This window comes from Gracilinanus agilis, chromosome 5 (genome assembly GCF_016433145.1).
Source record: "Gracilinanus agilis isolate LMUSP501 chromosome 5, AgileGrace, whole genome shotgun sequence".
NCBI classification, from domain to species: domain Eukaryota; kingdom Metazoa; phylum Chordata; class Mammalia; order Didelphimorphia; family Didelphidae; genus Gracilinanus; species Gracilinanus agilis.
The window spans coordinates 200877668-200901188 of NC_058134.1; the positions used below are offsets into that span (position 1 = coordinate 200877668).

General features: G+C 39.8%; 1 protein-coding gene across 1 annotated transcript in view; it reads right to left on the reverse strand.

Moving 5' to 3' along the window:
• Positions 1-1211: 1211 nt before the first annotated feature.
• Positions 1212-23521, reverse strand: part of BORCS5 (BLOC-1 related complex subunit 5) — a 70262-nt gene continuing 47952 nt past the window's right edge. Inside the window, exon 4 of the mRNA XM_044678806.1 lies at positions 1212-1921. Within this exon, the coding sequence (XP_044534741.1) occupies positions 1691-1921 (231 nt within the window). The 3' untranslated portion in view covers positions 1212-1690. The remainder of the gene's footprint in view (positions 1922-23521) is intronic.

Below are 23521 nucleotides of genomic sequence, written 5' to 3' on the forward strand. Positions count from 1 at the left end.
TTACAAAATATACATGGTAGAGTGAAGATATCGTTTGACCCACATAACCATTTTCAACCTTCTGTGGCTCTTAATAGAGGGAAAAATACAGCGGTTTGATTTCATAGTGAAACAAAAAGGAAATGATGGTTGAGGTTCAAAAGTTCTAATTAATTCATCTGTCTTACCCTTGGAGTCAGGCTACTGAATCAGAGAACTTGCTTCAAGAAAGAATATGCTAAGGGAAGCTGGATGGCTCAGTGGATTGAAAGCCAAACCTAGAGACAGGAGGTTCTGGGTTCAAATTTGACCTCAGACACTTCCCAGCTGTGTGACCCTGGGCAAGTCACTTCACCCCCATTGTCTAGCCCTTACTGCTCTTCTGCCTTGGAGCCAATACACAGTATTGATTCTAAGTTGGAAGGTAAGGGTGCAACACACACACACACACACACATTTTTTGACTCATCAAGGGGTTGTTATATTCATTTCTGGGTCTAGTATGGTATCAAAGCAAATAAGAAAATTTGACTCCCAAGTAGGTTACTTTTCCTCTCTGGATCTAAATGAAGGGGTTGGACTTCATGATAGTGGAAAGACTGACAAATTTGGAGTGAGAGGACCTAGGCTCAAATCCTGCCTCCATTTACTGCCTATATGACCTGGAGCAAATCCCAACCTCTTTGGACCTCAATTTCCTCATCTGTAGAATTAGCTGGTTGGACTAAATGAGGTGCTTCTAACTGTATCTGGAATCCCCATCAATAAATCTATGATCTCAATAATGGGACCTATACCGTAGTGAGGTCAAAGATACTGTCCAGCTAGATCAGGGGTCAGCAACGTATGGCTCTCGAGCCATATCTGGCTCTTTTGAGGGCCAGATATGGCTCTTTCTGCAGGAGCCATAAAGTCCATTTTTTTTTTCAGGCGCTGTTACAGGAGCGCACACTGTGAGCACTGTACGGCTCTCACGAAATTACATTTTAAAAAATGTGGCATTTATGGCTCTCACGGCCAAAAAGGTTGCCAACCCCTAAGCTAGATGATGGTGCCCAACGCATGTTCTTTGCACATTGGTCCCCATAAGCAAATGGATATAACGTTCCCCAACCAAAACGTATCCAGATTCAGCCAAAGTAGGAAGAAGGCCCCCCAAACAAAGGACTTGATGTGGCTGCTATAGGAACAGGAAGAACACAGACACGTGTGAATTCAAGTTTTTAATTTATAGCCCTATAAATCCAAGGGCCTGTTAGAAGTTATTTACTGACAAATACCGAGAGTCATGAAAATAACCTCTCCAGTTCTCTTCCTGTTTTAACTGAATCAGCTTCTCTGGAAATTAGCTGTACACGCTTAACTCAAATGATGACAATAACAGCAACAAAGAATTTCTAGGGCAGAGTTCTTTGAAGAATGGACAAAGACTAAATGGTTTATGTTTTAGCAACATTGTTGATGCTGGCCTTCAAAAGATTTCAGACTGGTGAGATGAAAGAATCTGGTTCACACTTGACTCCAGACTGGGGAGTCCTATTCCTCGCTGGATTGCTTCTCTTCCCATCACAGACAGCTGAAAACCAAACCAAAAGCCAAGCCTTGCCCAATAGTGGTATGATTGCTCCAAATATTCTCTGAGAATTACTGGTCTCTATCCCTCTGTGGAGAAAATCTCTTTGGCCAGGCCTGGGAAAGGGTTCAGAAGCAGCTAGGACTTGAGCTCACGATCTGGTTTCATGCTAAAGGGCTCCAGCCTCTCACTCTCGGGAAGCAGGTTGTTCAGTCTCTCCATCAGAGGTACAGTCTGGTCAATGCCCATCTGTATGCGGCGCAGAATGGAGGATATTTCATTGACCTTTTGGATCTGTTCAGCATACTTTGAGTACCTTTTCTGTCGCTCCTGCATGAAGCCAAAGAGTGTCTCCACAGTAAGGTCCATCTAATGGAAGGGAAAATCAACAAACTCATTAGACATCTGCATCATCTTAAAAAGTCATTGAATGTAGGATGGGGAAACCAATCTGCTGCACAGTTGTAGAAAGAAATCAATTTTAAAACAAGGAACGGGGGTGGGGTGAGGTGGAGGGGAGGGAAGAAAACCTTCCACAATGAGTCTTGTAGGCAGTACAGTTTAGTAGAAAGAGCACTGATTTGGAAACAAAGGACCCGGATTTTAATCCAAATTCTGCCACTTGCTACCTGTATCTATGATCAGACACTATTACCCTAGGTAAGACACAACATTTTCTGGACATCTCCTTCCTCAACTATAAAATGTAAGGATTAAACCAGAAGATCTCTAAGGTCCCCTTTGGGGGTCCTAGTAAGCTTCAGGCACCACAATAGTACACATGGACAGTAAGTCAGGAAAATAAGAAACAACAGAAAAGACCTGCATTTCATAGCCACATAGTTGGTCTATCATCAATAAAACAAAATGGATGGAATTTCCCCTTTCTTTTTGCTCACATATCCCTCAGGCTACATGCTGCCTACTATAGGAGAGAAGTAGCCCCTGGACCTGGGACTTCACTAGTAGAAGAAATTCCCAGATGGCAGAGCTCTTGAGAATCCCAGGAGGTACCCTTTCTGCAACTAAGACTCTCAGAGAATTGCCTAAAAGACTGAGAAGTTAAAGGTCACCTAGACCATATCCAAGGTGGTATCTGAACTCAGCTCCATACTGACTCTGTTTCTCCTTCAAGCCTGCCCCGAGGTTAATTTCCAATAACATAAAAATGTATAGGAACTTTACAGAGAATGGATCTACCTCATACTCCTTGGAATGGCCCTGAAACTTATTATATTAATTTAGTCCTAGAAATAACACTTTTATCCCCTGGCACTTAGGTTTGACTTAATTCTTTATAAAGTTGAGAAATTAGATCTTTACCAGATACATTTTGTAAAAAAATTTCCCAGTTTGTTGTTTCCCTCTAATCTTGGTTCCATTAGTTCTGTTTGCACAAAAGCCTTTTAATTTAATATAATCCACATTATTCATTTTACATCTTAAAATGCTCTCTATCTTTCGCTTGGTCATAAATTCTTCCCTTCTTCAAAGATCTGTCAGGTAAACTATTCTGGGTTCCCCTAATTTAGTTATGGTACCATTCTTTAAATCTAAACCAAATATCCATTTTGGCCTTATCTTGGTATATGGTGTGAGACACTGGTCTACAGCTAGCTTCTGCCACAGTGTTTAACAACTTTCTCAGCATTTTTTGTTAAAGAGTGAGTTCTTATTCCAAAAGCTGGGGTCTTTTCCCCTGGCACTTAGGAAGATGCTTAACAAGTATTTGTTGAACTGAACCAAAACCACAACACTCTGTGTGTGTATGTGTGAAAAAGATTAAATCAAACATGACTCATGACCTTATGGAGCATATGGTCCAGCAGGGGAATGACATTTAACACCATAATAATACAAAATGTTATGCCATACAGGAGGAGCACCAAAAAAGTACCTTTTAAGGCCTAAGGAAGTATTTTGATTCTACCTTAATAATTCAGCACTTCCAGGGTAAATCGCAGGATTCATGAAATAGGTTGCCCCCAAGTCTGGAGAAGATAAAAAAGATTTCAAGCAACAGCCAGAGACAGACTAATGAGTCAGTGACAGTGCGGGAGCTGCTTTGGAATCCTCAAAGCATGCTTAATAAAGAAAACATTCAGAAGTCACATATGTGCGGTTAGCTTATTCAAATTCAAGGATATGATGTGACATGAGAGAGGGAGAAGATAATCAGGAGGAGCTGGGCTCAAATCTGGCCCCAGACACTTCCTAGCTGTGGGACCGTGGACAAGTCACTTGACTCCCTTTGCTTAGGCCTTACTGCTCTTATGCCTTGGAACAAATTCTTAGTACTGATTCTAACACAGAAGGTAAAGGTTTTAGGGGCAGCTAGGTGCCTCCAGAGAGAGAAACCCAGACCTAAAGTAGGGAGGACCTCCCCCTTCCAACTGCCTTCATTCACAATCAATCCTCTCTCCAACATTCCAAACCCTTTCTGTGCAATTTTTCCACACTATAAATCTGGACTCAGACATTCCCTAGCTGTGTGACCCTGGGCAAGGCACTTAACCCTGTTTGCCTAGCCCTTATCTTTCTGTCTTAGAATTGTTAGTAGAAAAGAAAGTAAGAGCTTTTTAAAAAGGAGATAATGTAAGATAATATATTTTTTAAAATCAGGGCAGCAAAGTGGCTCAATGGATTTGAGAGCCAGGCTTAGGGATGTGAGGGTCCTGTGTTCAAATATGACCTCAGATAGGCCCTATCTGTGTGTCCTTAGGCAAGTCACTTAACCCTCACTGCCCTTGCCCTTACCACCCTTCTGCTTTGGAACCAGCACACAGTATAGGGGGAAACAAAAAAAAGATTCCGGCTGCCATTCTATTCCATGCATGTGCTAAAGTAAGTAGGAGATATGCAAATTAGAGCTATTTCCGCAGCAATCTGAATTCAAGGAATTTAAAAAAAATCTCCTTCTTAGGATCAGTTTCTCCTCCTCATTTCAGTTCTTTCATTTGATACTAAATACCTTTCCAAATGACCAAACTAGGGAGGGGTAGATAAAAACCTATGAACAAGACATAGATGCCCAAAGGCAGTCTGTTAAAGAATGTTCTTTACAGCGAGGTGGCATGGAAGTAGGATGCTGAAGGCCTCCGAATCTGCACTGAGACTGGGGCAATGTTGAAGAACATGGTGTCAGAGTCAAGCAAATGACTCTCTGCAGATTACATCATTGAAAAACACAAACGAACACAATCTACATGAGGCCATATTATTATTCATTTTGTTCGACATTTCCCCAAATGACTTTAATCTGGTTTGAGCTAAACTTCAAAGTTTTGGGGGCCACAAGTTTGACACCTCTCATGCAGCAGATTGGGATGGTGGTCCCAGCCCCAAAGATGGGGAAAACCTCAGTTTTCCTTTTTGTATAGGAAAAGCCCTGCCACTGATGTGTTGGCCACACTCCCAAGTTACAGGATCGTGATTACTGGGAAGCAAGATGTTATCCACCACCCTCTGACCTGAGATTTATGCACTGAGAGCTTTGACTTAGCAACTGGTTAAGAGGGATGAGGCCTCGGAATAGAATATTTCCTGATTTACTCAAGGTTAGAAAACAAAGGGAAAATATGCAGGGTCTTTTCTATGATGCTGGGTGCTACAGGCCTGCCCTAGAAGGGATATTTTATGATGTCAAAAGAGGGAGACACTTTACCTTCTTAACTGATTTTAGGGGTAAAATTAAAAAGCAGGGGACAACATACAGGATACGTGCCAGTTATCTGGCAAGTAATGACACTGGTCTTGAGTTATTTTCTAGGATGAGGAGTCAAAGGCCTTAAAGAGTCTGTTTATATCACCTTTTCTCCTCAACACTGGGATTCCTCATGGAAATCATAACTCAAATTCCACAGAGGAGAGAGAATCAGTTTCCATGACCAGATTTTAACAAAGCTTTATTGTCATTAAGACAATGTAGTAGATGACAGATATATGTGGGTGATGTATACACACACTGTTATATTCACATCCTGAGAAATGATGGATGCCACCTTTGAATGACAGGGGAGGCAGCTGGAAGGCATAGAATGTTCCCAGATGCCGTGAGCCAGGGGCAAATGTCAATTGGCCTGGCAGTATAAAATCCCTTGACAGCCACTTGAAGGGGCTTTTTGGTCTTTTGGGTTTTGGTCCTTTAGATCTTTAGGTCTCTGAATCTTCCTAGCTTTTTAGGTCTCTGGGTCTCTGGGTGGTGAAGGGAGGCTGGGAGGTCTATGAAGAAGAGGGTAGGATAATCTGAATATAGTTCCTGAAGACTATGAGAGCTAGTGCATCATCAGACACTGATAGTGAAAAGCTGAGAGTATAACATCACCAACACAGCTGCATCAATAGCAGTTCCTATTCTCTGGCTTGGCTGTGGCCAGGCTTGGCCAGAGGTGTAGTGGAGAATAAAGCTCCAGCTTTTACTAGATCAATAGCCTCCAGTCCTGATTGTCAACTAGTTAGAGGTATTAGATTGACAGGGTCTCCAATCCCCATTTCTTATCCTGTTTATCCTTTCCCTGATTATAGATTAAAGATAAAGATAGTTTAACAAGTACCTTCCTGAGTGGTCTTTATATCACTTTATATACCTTTTTTGGGGGGAGGGGAAGCTAACGCAGTCAGATACCAAACGTGATCCAAGGCGAATCAGAAGCCCTATAATAATTTATCCAACCCCAGGTGGGACCTGAAAGGGTTACCCATCCACCTAACCTTTTGGGGTCCTCCCTGGGCAACTGTTAGAGAAAAGGGAAATTATAAAAACCATCAAGGGTGATCAGGGCTGGTGTTCCTCCATCATCTGCAACTAGGGAGAATACATAGATACATTCATATCACTGTACCTATATCTCTCTAGGCCCTTTTTGTAAAAACAAAACACACACACACACACACACACATTCATATTCTAAAGCAAGGAGTATTAATTCCATCCCTCAATGACAAAGGTTTGGATTTGCCATTATAAGATTCAAAGAATAAACTATATCATTATAAACAAAATAAGAAAAAGACAATTACAGTTAAGAGACAAGATGGAAAGCATTAAGGCCATAAAAGTTGACCCTGGCACAATGGAAAACATGAATTTTCCATTCCCTAAGTTGGTCTCCATTCCCAAGTCCCTCTCATAATGGGAGCAGTGACCAAGCTCAATGGGATTCTAGAATTTCATTATCCCTAAAGATAGTCTACTCGTTCAACTTAGGCTGGCAGAGTTCATGAGAAGGCTGGCCTTCCGAGAAGTCCTGGTCACCTAGAAGCTCAAATCACAACAGCAATTCAACAAGCATTTGTGAATGGCCTACCGTGGATGGGGTGGGGGCGGAGTGCAATGAAAGGCAAACTTAATCCCTGCCCTCAAGGAGCTCCCAGTCTAATGGGGAGTGACAACATACAGACAATTGTGTACAAACAAAATATATTTTGAATAAATTGGAGGTCATCTGAGAGGGAAGACACTTACTTTAGAAGTATCTGAAGACTCCTTACCAAAGGTGAGATTTTCACTGAAATCTGAAGGAAGCTGGGAGCCAAAGATAAGGAGAGAGAGAATTCTAAGCTGATGATTCTAAGTCAGGAGGGAGGCTTCTCTCTCCTGGTTCTCACTGAACTGTATGTAGAGGAAAGTATAAGAACACTGGAAAGGTAGCAAGAGGCAGGTCAGGAAGAGCTTCAAAAGCCAAACAAAAGCTTTTTGTAGGTGATGGAGAGTCACACAGGTTGGAATTCACCACACAGGATCAGACTCTGTTTTTTAGAAAGCTTACTTTGCCAACTGAGTGGAGGATGGACTGGGGATGGGGAAGGGGGGTGGGGGGGAGGGACTTGAGGTAGTGAAACCAATCAGAAGGCAGATTCAATAGTCCAGGTAAGAGATGATGGGGGGGGGGGGTAGCTCCTCTAGCCTCAAAATGGAACAGGAAGAAAAAAAGTTATATTTGATTAACTGATCACTTGACACTGAATTTAAAAGTTGGAAAGGACCGTAGCAACTATCAAGTTTAACCCACACACCAAAGGAATCCCTGCTATAACTTAAGACATGACCATCTCACTTGTTCCTCAAAATTTATATCTCTTGGGGATCCCACTACCCCTTTACACAGCTCCAACCTTCTTCTGGTTGTTCTGTTTCCTGGTATTTAGCTAAAATTTGTCTCTTTGCAACTTCTACCCACTGCTCCTGGTCTCACTCTTTGGGACCAAACTCAAGTCTGAACCCTCCACATGTCAGTCCTTCAAATATTTAGATAGTTTTCATTGCCATCCCCATCCCCCAACCTCTCCCATCCAAGCCCTAAATGTCCAATTCTTTCAACCAATTCTTATATGAGATGAACTCAAGATCTTTCTCTGTTCTAGTTGCTCTCTGGACACTACAGTTTCTTAAACTGTCATCCCAGAATGGATCACAATGCTCCTATTGAGGTCTAAGGAAGATAGAATACAGAGGGACTATCTCCACTCTATTCCCTGAAGCTATATTTCTCTTAAGGCAGTCTGAAATTGTTTTAGATTTTTTACCTGCCATATCATACCCTTGACTCACATTGAATTTGCTGTCTACTAAAATTCCAGATGTTTTCCAGAGCTCTGTCTAATCTTGCCTTCTCCATCTTGTTCTTGTGCAGTTCATTTCTTGTACTTGAATGCACATTACATTATCCCTTTGGAATTTCATCTTATTAGATTCAGTCTAATGCTCCAATCTGTGAAGATTATTTTTAATCCTAATTTTATTGTCCATTCTGTTTACTATCCCAGCTTTGTGTCATCTACTCATTTAATGAGCGTGCCATCTTGGCTTTAATGAAAAATATTGATAAAAATATTAAAAAGCACAGAACCAAACACAAACCTCTAGGGTACTCCCCTGGAGAGCCTCTGCCACACTGAAAGTGAATCATAAACAAATACTCTCTGGGTCTGGCCATCCAATTAGTTCTGAATATGTCAAATTATATTATCATCTAGCCAATATCTTTTTTTTTAAACCCTTACCTTCCATCTTAGAATCAATACTGTGTATTGGCTCCAAGGCAGAAGAGTGGTATGGGCTAGACAATGGGGGTCAAGTGACTTGCCTAGGGTCATGCAGCTGGGAAGTGTCTGAGGCTAGATCTACCATTCTTCAGGACCCAAGCATATAATTCATCTGGATTGGGTGACTTGAATTCACTAAATGTAACCATGGCCTCTCTTATCTCCTTGTTTATCTCATATGTCAACCTCCTGACAGTCATTTCTAGTTCAGAATTTGATCTTCGTGAAGGAGGAAAATAAAAGAAGAATTAAGCAGTTCTCCCCACTGTTGCTGTCAGTCACTTCTGTCCCATCTCCCCAAGCAAAGTCTGTGTCCTTTCTCTGATCTTCCTTTTGTTTCTGCTATGGCTGAAACAACCAAATAAACTACCCCCTTTTTTGTTATTTTGGTTTGCCCTGGCTCACTGGGACTTTTAGTGCTTCTGACAAGCATGCCACACTTTAGTGTTCATCCTCGGTTATCTGGCCATTATGTCTGCATGGAAGGTACACTGTCTGTTTAAGGCCCTTTTCACATGATGGAGGTGGATAGTGAAAAAAGCCGGGGCTGAGGAGTATTTTTGTGAAAAGGAAAGAGATCCATATTTATTTTCAAAGGATGTAAGATATTGCTACTGCTACATATGTTTTTATACATTACATGAGCAGAAAAAGAACTCTGAATTAATATGCACTGCTAAAACATGAGTATCATGCAACTGAGCTTTCAGATAGGAATTTAAAGAGAAATGATCTGGAGTACAGCCTGGAGGACGTCGCTCTCTTCATTATGATGATGTGGAGTCATCCCTTGTGGGAAAGCAGTTTAATGTTATAAAGAAGCCGAAAAGGCTAAAGGGACCAGGAAAGTCCTTCAACAGAAATTCTGCTTGATCAGTCTTGAAGGAAACCAGGGACTCCAAGAAGTGAAGAAGAGAAAGGAAAACAGGGAGAGGCTGCCAGAGATGGGGGATGGAGGTGTGTGTGTGTGTGTGTGTGTGTGTGTGTGTGTGTGTGTGTGTGTAACACAAAGTACGGATGGACCCTGAGAACCCTGAGAAAGAGGAACCCAAGAAGAAGGGACTCATTGCAGTGACCTCAAGTGGGCCAAGCCAGCTGACCTCCCCTTCTAGTCCAATCACCTTTAATGCTAAGATGCTTCTATATAACAATAAAGGAGCCACATAATATACATATTAGTTGGATATTCTCATATTGGGTCTTATACAAGTGAAATGCATGTTTACCAATGTTTTCTTGATCTTTTAGTTTATCTCTGCATGAGTTGTTACCTTTGTTTGATGTGCCATATTTTGAATTTTTCGATTTGTAGCTTGTGACAGTTACCCTGTCCAACTGCAAAATGGAAATTAAAAAATAATACCTTTCATCTGAAGGAGTGAATTACCTTCAGCAGACACCAAACTACACCTGTGTTGATTGGAGAGAAAGAATTACTATTACAGATTGCTGCAGTATGAGCTTGATAGAATCGATTACTGTATATAAAATAGTTTTCCATATATAATGAAATGCATTCAGCTCAAGAAAAGAAAATAGCCAGAACAGCTGTTCAGAGAATGGACTTGAGGTGGGGAGACCAGTTAGGAGGCTTCACAGTCCAGGCAAGAGGTGATAAAGGCCTGTACCAGGACAGCAGCTATTTGAGTGGAAAGAAGGGCATGTATACATGAAAGATGTGAAGAAAGAAACGACAAAAATTGGCAACCAATTGGGCAAGTAGGATGAGAGTGAAGAGTAAAGGATGATACCAAATGGAACATTGGGTGACTACAAAAAGAGAATTTAAAGCTCTGAGATCACCTAGTCCAAACGCTATTTTAACATGAGGAAACTTGAGACCCAGAAAGATCATTGACTCACCTAAGGGAGAGGACCAGATTTTGATCCCAAGTCTTCTGAAGGCAAATGCAATATTCTTTCCACTATTCCAGAAGTATCAAACACAAGGCACACAAACTCCAGAGTATAGCCTGAACAATATTAAAATATACTTCCTGTATGATTTAAATGTGTTGATGTGTTAATAAGAAAAGAAATGCATAAATATATGTAATTTTCTAAGTCGACATGCAACCTGTAGGAATCCTCATGTACTATTTAGTGGCTCCCATTTCTATTTGAGTTTGACACCACTATACTATAGCAAGACTGTCTTGTTTTCCTCCAAGGGATAGCTTTGGCCCTTTCCATGAAACTGTCCAGTATCCTTGCATCTAGGTGGGCAAAAACGCCATAGCCTAAGCTATAAGTGGCACATTTATAGATTGGGCCATTTCATTACTAATCAGATGCCTGAATCCCTTTATCCATTTCCACATTACACCCATATGAGAAGCACATTCAAGTCTTCATAACAAGCTTCTTCTCTCATAAAAGAGGAAGGATCATGCTAATTATACTAAATCACAGGAATGTAGGAAGGACAAACTCCTTAATATTCAGAGAGGCAATTTTTTTAAAAATAGGATGCCTATTAATCCTAGTGATTGTCTTATAAGTGGAAGTTCAAACAGAATAACAAATAAAATTAAAAAGTCAGGCAGTATGAGAGAAAGTTGGTCCCACCTGAGAGTCTGTTCCAAGGTCAGCTTCTCCTCATAGATGCTTTTCTTACTCTACTTTTGAACTAAAAAGATTCTCTAAAGACTTACAAGCTTTTCCACAAAGGATTCCATCCTTGGCAGCCATAGCAGGAGCTCCAGCTGCAGATGTGTGTGTGTAGGGTACAGGAAGAACAGCTGTTTCTAAGTATGGATCACGTTCAAGTGTTTGTAGATCATGGAACAACTTTCAGTAGGCTTAGAGCATCTTTGATAAGTCTTGTGTCAGCTGCACTCTCAGACCATAATATACTCAGGTGGCTCTTTCATTTCTTTGGATCACCAGATAATCTGAAAACTTCTACCACACAATGGAGTGTTTTCCAATTCCCTGGCAAATACATGGTTCATGATTCACAATACTCAAAGGATGAATAGAAAACACAAACAGGGTTCATCTTACAGCCAATAAAAAACCCCTGTAATATCAGCCAGTTACCATCACCAAGACCAAGTGTGTTTTATGGGTATTAGTTCCAGCAGAGGGTGCTCACACTTGCTAATCTACACTGGTATTCTCTTCTATGGCTCTTTTACATGGGGAGGGTCCACCATTTCTGAAGCTTTCCTCTATACTACATTCTATCCATCTTGATCTGCTCAAAAATGTGCCCTCTGGTCAGGTAGCAAACCCCTCACACCCCATTCTGGGTCTGTGCCATGAATAGCATGCTGAATTTACCACTTCCCACAGATCTGGCTGCTCAAGAGAACACCCCTCACTATCCCAAATTCTCTCTGGGGAAGCTATGTGGGATTGTTTAAATTATTTGATGCTGCTTCCCAAAATATGGAAGGAAGATTAGGGGAAATGGGCATTGTTGAGTGACCCGTAGAGCCAAAAAAAGTTCTGTCTTTTGAAATTACACTAAATAGATATTTACACACACTGTCACAGATTATAACAATTATATGATACAAAACAAGCAATGGTCAATGCATAACAGACGTACATGAATCTGACCTTACAAGCATGCTCTCTAGAATATATTATGTAGTCCTATAGGTAAGTAATATCTTTGCTCATTATCTCCAGGTAACTTAACTACTGGCTGAAGAATCCAGGAACCTCTGCTGTGAATTGTCACCATGGATTGCTCTGGTAATCTATCCTCTGGGGAGGAAGAATGTACCTAGAGGTATCAAAAATCTTCAGTGGCTTCAAATTATATAAAATATACATCAAATATTGAGATATGCTGGCAAAAATTGTGTAAGGTATACAGTGATGGCAAACCTTTTAGAGATCCTGTGCCCAAACTGCACCCTTACGCTGCCTGCCCGTAAGCCCCCTGCATTACCCTAGCTTATCAGCATAGAAACTTAAGCTCATTAGAATTAATGAGGTAACCAAGAGAAAAGAGTAGTGAGAGGAAAATAGGGAGCTTGTGATAGGTCCTTAGGAAAATTCAATTAAGGGAGTAGGATATAGACAATGGAGTTTAAGTAGGAATGGCAAGACAAACAAAAACTACAGAAAAAGTAATATTGCAGGAGAAGAAGGTTATCAATAGTGTTGAGAGGGATGAGAACTGAAAAAAGACTATCATATTGGAAATTCAGAGATCATTTATAAATTGAGAGAGAAAAGTTCAGGCAAGTGATGAGATAAGAAGCCAGATTCCAAAGGCTTGAAAAAAGAATAAGAAAAGTAGAGGTAAGGACAACTTTTTCTAGAAGTCTGACTGGAAAAGAGAGGAGCTACAGATATCTTGAGGGGATGATAGTTTTTAAGGATGAGAAGAAAGGAAGATTTGAAGGAGATAAGGAAAAAACAGAGATAAAGGATTATTGAGTTTGCAATATGCTAGAAAAGATGAGAGAAGATGAGATCAAAGGCATATATGAGGAGTTGGCAGCAAGAACACTGCCAAAGATTAGAGGAAAATAAAAGGAGGGGGGAGATATGTGATGTCAAGGAACTTTGACAGGAAGAGATGAGGAGAAAAAGTAGCTAATATCAAATAGTCTCCATTTTCTCAATGAAGAGAATTCCTCAACTTGTGGAGTAATGAAGGTAGAGTAGAAATGTGGGAGACCTAAAGGCTTAGAAAAGCTTTTGTGGGGAATGAGATAGGGAATTAGGGAAGAATAAAAGGACTGCTTTGTTGCAGTTAGACTCAACTGAAGTTGTACAGTGTGAAGTTTTGTTTATTTCTTGTTTCTGTTTAGCATTCTTTTTTAAAAATTAAATAAAGTTTCATTTATGTTATTAAATACTTTCCAATTACATTAAAATTTTTTAAACTTTATTTTTTTAACAATTTGAGTTCCAAATTCTCTTCCTCTTTCCCACCCTTCCCCCATCCCTTGAGAAAGCAATACATTATCAATCAGACATGTGAAGTCATGCAAAACATATTACCATATTAGTCATGTTGGCAAAAGAAAACACATACACATACGTGAAAAATAAACAAAATGAAAAATGTATGCTTCAATCTGCACTCAATTCATCAGTTCTCTTTCTGGAGAGGGGATAACATTTTTTTCATGGGTTCTTTAGAACTGTCTTAAATATCATTGCAATGTTGCTGTTAGTATGTAAAATGTTCTCTTAGTTCTGCTCACTTCACTTAACATCAGTTCACGTAAAACTTCTCAAATTTTTCGGAAACTTTCCTGTTTGTTATTTCCTATAGCATAATCACATTCCATCACAATCATGTGCCACAATTTGTTCAGCCATTCCCCAATTGACTGATAACCCCTTAATTTCCATACTTTGCTGCCACAGAAAGAGCTGTATATAGTTATAATGGACTTCCTCCAACTTCGTTTAGCAGTACATAAATAAGAGCTGAGAAGACAGATATTGGAAGAAATCCAGGCCTAAATTTTGGCAAGGGATGAACAGCAATAGGATAAAGAGGTAAGGATTTGAGAGGAGCAGACAGTGTAGAGTTAAATTGGGAAGAAGGGAAGTCAGAGCAGGAGGGAATGGCCTGAACAAATGCTGAGAGATTAGAATGTTCTCCCTTCTAACCTTTGCCTCTAAGAATCCCTAGCTTTCTCCAACATTTAGCTCAAGAAACATTCCCCAACTGAAGAGTTTCCTGAGCTCCCCAATTGTCAGTGTTCCCTTCCCCTAAAATTACTGTGTATATTTTTTCTATTTATTTAGCCGTGAATATGTTTCCCCCCAGCAGTAAGTAAATTCCTTGCAGACAGACACTGTTTTCATTGTTGTCTTTGTATCTTCAATGCTTATCACAGTAATAGATAGAAGATAGGCAATAAAAAAGCTTATTACATTGAACTGAATGAAGGCAGTAATAATAGAAAAAGAAGTATGGTGTGAGGGAGAGGGGAAACGAACATATAAAGTGTAACAAATAATGACAGTACATCTTTAAAAAAAAAGACAGGAAGTTTAGGGTTATGTCATGTTAGATGTGCTTATCTAACCAAAAAATTTCCAGGATTGCACAATCACTCAAGTAACGATTTATCATAATGTTTTTTGCTGACCATATTTCATTTTTGTGCTTAACTTCAACTATTAAAAATTTAAAGAAGAGTTACATTACTCATTCCAAAATTCCCCTGTTGGGCTCTTCTACCCATACATCTGAAATCATTGTTTCTATACATGCCCTTCTTATTTCCTCTTGACTTATGTTTTTTCAACATATATGAAGATTAGTTACCTCTGGAAACATCATTCCTATCACTTGGAATCAATTAAACTTTTAACTTAATGAAACTAAGTAATAGTAATTAATGTAAGTCATTAAAGTAATGTAAGTAAAATCATAATTAATGAAATAAGTAATTTAAATAGCAAAGTTGTATTTTGTTTTAGTTTTATTTTTTCTAAGTTGTATTTTTTTGTTGTAGTGGATGGTCGATTTTATCTGCAAAGTTCCAATTTTAAAATCTTACTTCACTAGATGGACAGCCCGGATATACATAAAGTAGAAGAATTGAAGAGCCAAGGGCATGAGGATTCTGCATGTGGAAAAGGAAAGAGAGGAAAGAGAATTCAAGGCCACTGTCTTGACTGGTTGTCTGAATCAGGTGGAGGCATGGGGGCTTGCCCAACATCCATATGCCCCCATAAGCAGATGGCCTGTGATGATGCTTATAAGGCAAAGTAACCAGGGAATAACTACCACAAAAGGACAAAGCATTTGGGAAGCAGATTTCAGACAGCCATTTCATCAGAACTCCTAGAAGAAAGCCTGTTGATCCCATGAAAATCTCCTTGGCTTACTGACTTTTCTATCTTCATCTCAGCTGCCTGGATTGTTGGAATACTAAATATGGCTTTTGAATAAATCTAGTCTCTGGATTATACTAATGTGAATTATGATTTAAACCTAACCTTTTTCTTTCTCCCACAGAAGGAAAGTTTTCCCTACACCCCTATAATTGTACTAATCCCTAAGCACAGATTGGCTTTCCTCCCCAGGATGCAACAATATCCTCTAATGGGAATTAAACTTCTTCCCTTATAACTCAGTTCAGTCAGTGGTATAACTGCTTCTGCTATTGAAGTTATTGCTATTTGGTCTATTGACTTTAAGCTCATCAAGGGCAGGTAATGTTTCATTTTTGTCTTTTCATCCCCAGTGTCTAGTGCAGTTCCTGGCACTGAAATAAATGCTTGTGAAATTGATTGATTGATTGCCCTGATGGCCTCCCAGCAGGGGGCTCCAGAGACCTTTATTTGTGGCAACAACTGGAACAAATCTTGGGAAACTACACTTCAAGGGGGATTTGCAACTAGGTGAGAAGCAAACTCTTGGCTCTACCCATTGCCCTGCTTATTGACAACACTGTAAATCATCCCCTTTTTCCTTTCTTTCAGGAGATGAGATAATCAATTTCTACAGCTCCTGGCCTAATAAGTTGTAATCACAGAGACTTCTCAGGCCAAAATGGTCTTCGTCGTGTTCTACTTAGAAGGGTTAGCTGCCCACTGGTTATGATAGAAAAGTTTCCTAATTAATAAGCAAGGGGTTTCCTGTAAGAAGGGATAATTCCTGTTAACATCTTACATTGGCAACCAAAAGACAGAACAGATTCTCTCCAGGTATAAGATTAGTTGATAGAATATGCCACCTATTCTGGAACACTAAATCAGAATTTTGGCATGGAATATTCCTGTTTCGATGGAGAAGTTTTTGGAAGGATAGGCTGTATTCGTCTGCAATAAATGAATAGGCCTGGGTGGACCTAGCTACCAAACTACCCAAGCTCATCTAGCAGCGTATGTATATCGAATTACACCTTTGGTTATAGCCAAAGTTATAGCAAGCATGCCTGTGGTCTCTCAGCCCACCTACAGAGGGACTATTGGAAGAGAAGGAAGAAGAGGAGGAGCAATTCAAAGTTCAGCAAACAAAAAAATAGGAAGTTGCCTGTGGGATGAGGACAGAGAACAATTCCAGACATGAAGATCAGCAAGGTAGATGAGCAGGCCTGTTCACGATAGAAAGTTTGGCACAGAAATTCATCCTGAAAGTTCGCCAGATGAGGTACTAACTGAAGATATTGCTTCCAGCAGATAGGGAAAGCACAAATTTTCAAATGATTTGCACAGTGTGGGGTTTGTGTTTCTCTGCCACAGCCAAGTAAGTACTCAAAGTACAGGCAGGTGTCTCTAAAAGAAGGACCAAAAGGCAGATGCTTCCGCTCTCCTGCTGCTTGGATCCATCTTCCATATAGATGCCAAAGCAATTTTCCTAAAACCACATACTCTCCAGAGCAGCTAAATGGGGTTTTTGCTGTTTCCCTCCCAAGACACTCCCATCTGTTTGGGCAATGTGCTTCATTTCCCAATCACTTAACCTAGGGTGAATTGTTCTACTTTCCTTTCTTTATTTACCTTGCTGACTACCTCCTCCTTCCCTTTCTTTGGTCTTCCTCCTCAGGTTCTACCCTCTAATCTTCTTGGATCATTCTCGATCCTTTTATCCCTCTTTTGCTTAGGCTTCTGCTTCTTTTTCCATCTGAAAATAGAATCTGGCCCAGTAGCTGGGCCTACAGACTGTGCTCCTTCAAATTTCCTCAAAATTTACCAAATTTCTCCCCAGAATTCAGAATTAACTTCTAACCCACTTTAGTAGGCCAAACATTCCAAAAAATCTACACAAATGATTTCCTTTTTATTTGGTTCAAGCCCTTTTTTCTCCTGCTTTTCCCACAACCTCCCACAGAAGCTAAAAGACTATAAAACATCACTCTAAAAGCCAATTTTGGGAAGAAGAGAACCTTTGAAGATATGTATGTAATTAAGATAGGACTTTTGAATGGATGTTTTTTATAGCCAGCAATACCTTAGCTATAGATAGCACAGCTATGGTTCAGAGAGTGTAAGAGATAAACGTTAGGGATGTTTTTTTTTTTAAGAGAAGCAAAAGAAAGGAGAGAATATGGGATTTGGCATCCCAGAAGAAAATAGCTCAAAGGCAAAATATAAGAAAATCTAGACGATGTGACAAGTGAAAATTAGGAGATGGCACAAAGGTGTTTTTTTTTAATAGGAAGAATAGTTGTTGAGTTAAGTGGGACCTATAGAGAGTGAAAGGTCTACAAGAAAATTAAAGATTTTTAGTAGAACAGGAATAAGGGAGGCAGGACTCAACTTAAGGAGGGAGAAAACACAGGGATCAATGGCAGCTAAATCAGTTGAAAGGTGGGAGTTTGGGTATATCCTCTGAGGAAATGGGGATTGTCAAGAGTATAAGTCAGCTCAGTTAATTTTATCAAGAGTTTGAAGGGAATGGATTAAATAATTAGTTATAAATATAAAAGATAAATTTTCATTTTTTAGAGGTATTGCTCGTCCATTTCATAACCACAACTACATAAACTAGCTACTATATCTGTTTATACCAGTGGTTCCCAAACTTTTTTGGCCTACCACCCCTTTTCCAGAAAAAATATTACTTAGCGCCCCCTGGAAATTATGAAATTATTTATTGAACTTAGAATAGAATGTAATACAAAAAAAAAAAAGTATGGCCATCACCACCTCCTGGATCGCTGCAGCACCCACCAGGGGGCGGGAGCACCTACTTTGGGAATCACTGGTTTATACAGTATTTAAAGAGTTCTTGAGCTACAACATTGTCATCACTTAAAAAGCTTTTAAAATGTCTAGCTTGCTTTCCAATGTGACTATATAGCCAAATGTACTTTAATTTGTTTTGTATATGAGAATTAAATCAAGCAAAATATCCAATAGGATGTGAATGTTATTGGGAGCTGGTAAAATCAGGTTTTATTGGTTTGGTCTCAGCCTCTGCTCTGCAAGCCTGCTATAGCCTGCTCTGATGGCTCCTCTGTCCCAGCCATTTTTATGCTGCAGAACACATAAGTGTTAAATTTTCTGGCTCCTGGCCCCTCATTCCTTATTAGATGGTTCAGGTTACCCCATAGCCTTGCCTCACTGCGGAAAGGGCAGTTTCCTTTTAGTGCCACATCATCTTTGTCTAAAAATTCTATACACATTTGGGCCATGTGGCTTTGGGTCTCTGATTACAATCAGAACCCTGCTGCATGTCTAAGCTACCCGTCTAACCTATGGCATGAGAGACAACTGGAGTATCACATCTATACTTTCTCACTAACATCTGTTCTAACAGAACTGGCATCCTTGGAGGGCAATGTCACACTATTCAAGAGCAATTCTCTCCCTTTTTGAATTGCTGTTTATCAGCATTAAGTTCAATGGTTCTTTTGGTATCCCAAAAGCCTTAGTGGAGTTTTAAGCTTTAACAGCTTAAGCTTTTAGGCTTTTGGAACTCTCTAAGTGTAATGGAAGGTAACCAAGAAAGATTCCCTGATCTGTGGGATCCCAGGCCAGCGTGAAAAGAAAGACAGCTTCTACTCTTGCTTTCCATTTCTTCTTCCACTCCCCTGAATGTATAGCTCAGAATTCCCTTTCTCCAAGATTTCCTATAAGGGGTAAAGAAGGTGCACTATCTTTAACACAGGCATTATTGGTCAGTCAGTCAACAAGCATTTCTGAAACCCTTACTACATGTTAGTCACCGTGCTAAATGATGGGGATACAAGAAAAGGCAAAAAGAAGGCCTTTGCTCTCAAGAAGTTCACGAAGCACTTGGCCACTAAAGAAGATAATCATTAACAAGGGGATGCACAAGCCCCCTGTCCTGACCTACCAGAAGACAGTTGTTCTGAGTACAGACCCAAGGAGAAGGTGAAGTGCCTTATTTAATGGTTCCTCTAAATGTTTCATGTCTTAATATTTTAAATATCAACCTCAAAGGAGAGTCTAATAGTAATTTTAAGTTGCCTTTTTGTATTTAAATTTGTCAACATACTCTTGTTTCTGTGTTAAACATTTCTTTTGTCTGGATGAAATATATAGCAGTCCTGTATCTAATCTACATTATACAGTGAGTGTTTCTCTATTATCTTGTGGGGAGACCCTGGAGAGGAGCCAAACCCAAGTTTTAAGTGATTCTCCCAGAGGCTCTGGGACAGATAGGGTTATAAAGAGACAGAGAGGAGATAAGGAAATCAAACTGACTCCTCTCTTCTAGGCTCCACCAAGACTGAGCCCAGGCCATGTGTTTGGGTCCAGGGCATTAGTGTGAGAAAAAGAGCACCCCAACCCCATCCCCCCTCAACCAGTAAGAGGTTTACAGAGTTACATCTGGATTTAGCAAAAAAGTGGGTTGTAGGGCTACTTTTTTTTTTTTTTTAAACCCTTGTACTTCGGTGTATTGTCTCATAGGTGGAAGATTGGTAAGGGTGGGCAATGGGGGTCAAGTGACTTGCCCAGGGTCACACAGCTGGGAAGTGGCTGAGGCCGGGTTTGAACCTAGGACCTCCTGTCTCTAGGCCTGACTCTCAATCCACTGAGCTACCCAGCTGCCCCTTGTAGGGCTACTTTTAAAAGATTTACAAGGACACAGATTAAGGGACGATACAGATTTTCAAAATGAGGGGCAGCGTTCTTCCAAAAACAAGTTGTTATATAATGGAATAAATATACTGAGTTAGTTGGTGATAATACTGAAAAAAAAAACCAGTGTGTTTGTGTTTCTAAAATAAACTATTTTGAAGCTAGACTTAAATTGACTTTAATCATTGGCTCCTTCACAGTGAAGAACATGGCAGCAGTCATCATCTTGGCATGCCCTCCCCCTAGCCTGCTTGACCGTCCATGGTAGCTTACCTGAGCAGGCCAGTGGCACAGACCTTGCAGCAGCCCTGCTTTGGCAGGAACAGAGGAACAGAGATAAGGCAAGGGAAAAACCCTTTGGAAACAAATTCTGAGAGGACAGTGATTACAGAGTCAGGCAGTGACTATAAGCTGAGTAAGGTGGAGCTTGGGAAGCAGGGGAGCCAGCAAGGGGTATTCCAGGGCAGGAGGATTAGAAGGGGAAAGGTACTGTTATTTATAACTGCTGAGATGTATGTGCCCAAACCCTAGAGGGAACAAAATCCCACAGCAGTCTAACAGGGAAGGAGGTAGGGGGCATGCTCACACTCAGCCAATAATCACAAACGTAAATTCGCAACAAACAGGTAATAAACTAGGCTGACCCTCTTCTAGGATTTCAGTCTCTCCGGCAAAACAGAGCTACTGTAGAGGAAGTATGAGGTCAGAATTCAGAAGGCACACAATAAGTCTCACAGCCAGACAGATTTAACTGAGCCTAACTCTACCTGTGCATGCTAATGGATGAGGCACTGGTTGGGTTGCTTACTTACCATACTTTACCAAACAAGGGCAAAGCAAAGAGAAAAAGATACATTACATGCAGTAATGAGCCAATCTGAAATTTCTACCAAGGAAACACATATATGTCAGTAATTGGCAACACAAAGTAAAATCTACTAGACAAATAAAATGCAACTGTGCATCACTGAAAATGAGTCCAGCACTTTTTGGGTGGATATTAAATAAGCACCTCCTTTCATATTTTAAAGTATTTCAAGAAAGTTGAGAATGAATTGCCAATATAATAATAACCAAATAAGCAGCCCTATACCTTGCCCACCTGCTGAAGTTTATCCACTGGACATATAAAACTTCATCAGACTTAAGTAAGAGTTGCTAGGTGTGGTGACAGGCATGCAATCCCTATTCCCACGGAGGCTAAGATCAGTGGATTACTGGAGTTCAGGAGTTCTGAGCTGCAGTAGGGTTCTCCCAACTGTTTGACATTAATATGATGCTGATAGCCTCTTCACTGTCAAACCTTACAGCTTTTTCTCAAATTTCATGTCTCAACATCTCTGTAGTATATGACACTACTCTCTTCCTGACAATGCTCCCCTCAAGGTTTTCATGATACTACTCTCCTATGATTTTCTTCCTATTAGTCTGATCATTCTTCAGTCTCTTTTGATGATTCTTCTTCCATGCTCACTAACCACAGGCATTCCCCAAGGCTGTCTCCTGGGTGCTCTTCTCTTTTCCCTGTCTCACTTGCTCCCATGAGTTCAACTATCATGTCTGTGCAGATGGTTTCCAGAACCAAATATCTAGCCCTAACCTCTCTCTGAAGCTTCAGTCAAAAACATCAACTGCCTTTAGAAATATTAAACTGGATGATCTAAGAATACCTCAAGCTCAACATATTCAAAATAGAACTTAATCTCGGTTTTGCCCTCACTGAAAACTCTCTCCTCTTCTAAACTTCTCAATTACTGTGCCCAGGCCTGAAGTCTTAGTGTGATCCTCAACTCTTCACTATCATTCACTCTCTATATCAATTCTGTTGCCAAATCCTGTAATTTATATTTTTACAACATCTTTCATATGTGCCCCTATGTCTCCATTCACAAACTGCTACCTTCGTTGCTTTTTACCTAACCTACTGCAATAACTTTGGTTTTTGGTGCCCTAGCCTTATGTCTTTCTCCACTCCAATTCATCCTCCATTCAGCTACCAAGATGATTTTTCTAAAGCATAGGCCTAACCATGTCTTCTTGATGCTCAATAATCTTCCAGTGGCTCCCTATTACTTTTGGAATCAAAGACAAATTTCTATTTAACATTTAGAGCTCTTTATAACCTGAATACTTTTTTGTTTTCCTTGGTATCTGAATTCTTTCTTTCTTTCTGGCTATAACCCTTCTTTAACTTAGAAGCTCTGGAATTCAACAATGACATTCCTGAATATTTTTAATTTGAGTTTCTTTCAGGAGGTAAATGGTAACTTCTTTTTATTTTTACTTTGCTCCATAGTTCTAAAAGATCTCAGTAGTTTTCCTTTATGACTTCTTGAAATATGGTACCTAGATTTCTTTTAGTCATAGTCATCAGGGAGTCTAGTGACTTTTAAATTATCTCCTTTCAACCTGTTTTCCAAAGTCGGTTTTAAAAGTTCTCGTTTAAAAATAATTCTGAACTTAACAAACACTAAATAAATGTTTTGAGATACAAAGAACAGAAAAGTAGGATTATACATGAAACTAATACTATTAAGCACAATGTACTTTTAATTACATAATAAATTCAATAAGCTAATTGAAAACCTATCCTGTACTTTCAGAAAAACTTGGGAAAACTTATATAAACTAATGCAAAGTGAAGTGAACAGAACCTGAAGAACACTGTATATAGTAATTGCAATATTATATAATGATCAAATGTGAAAGACTTAGCTACTTTGATCAATACAATAATTCAAGACAATTCAAAAAGACTCAAGATGAAAAATGCTATCCACCTCCAGAGGGAAAACTTAAGGATTCTGAGTGCAGATTGAAGCATAATTTTTTTCACTTTAAATTCGTTTGTTTGTTTTGTAACATGACTAATAGGAATATATTTTGCATGATTTCATGTGTATAACTGACATATTGCTTGCCCGCTCAGTGGGCTGTGGAGTGGAAAGGAAGGAGAGAATTTGGAAACAAAAAAAAATTTTTTTAATGCTAAAAATAAACCAATGAATGAATAAATAGATAAATAGGGGGAATAAAAACTATCCTGCTTGTTTGCATTTCTTCTGACTTCCCATCTGTTTTTTCTCGTGAATTTTTTAAAAATGCTTTAATGATCCTCTTTTCCTTTCTTTCTTGGGGAAGAGGGCAACCCCATTACTCTATTCAATTCCCTCTCAATCCCAGCCCACACAGAAAAAAAAAAAAAGGAAAAAACCTCACACTAAATCTTCATTGTCAAGCAAAAAACTTGTGTCTCTAATCCATCACCTGTGTATTGTTATAATGAATTTCTGGGACAAAATGGACACCAATTTGAGTGACAAGACCGTCAGTTGAAGACCTCAGAATGTACCCAGGTGCCATGAGCCAGGACCAAAAGTCAGTTGGAGCCAACCCTATAAATACCCATCATGCACAGCACAAGACGGCTCAGTCTGG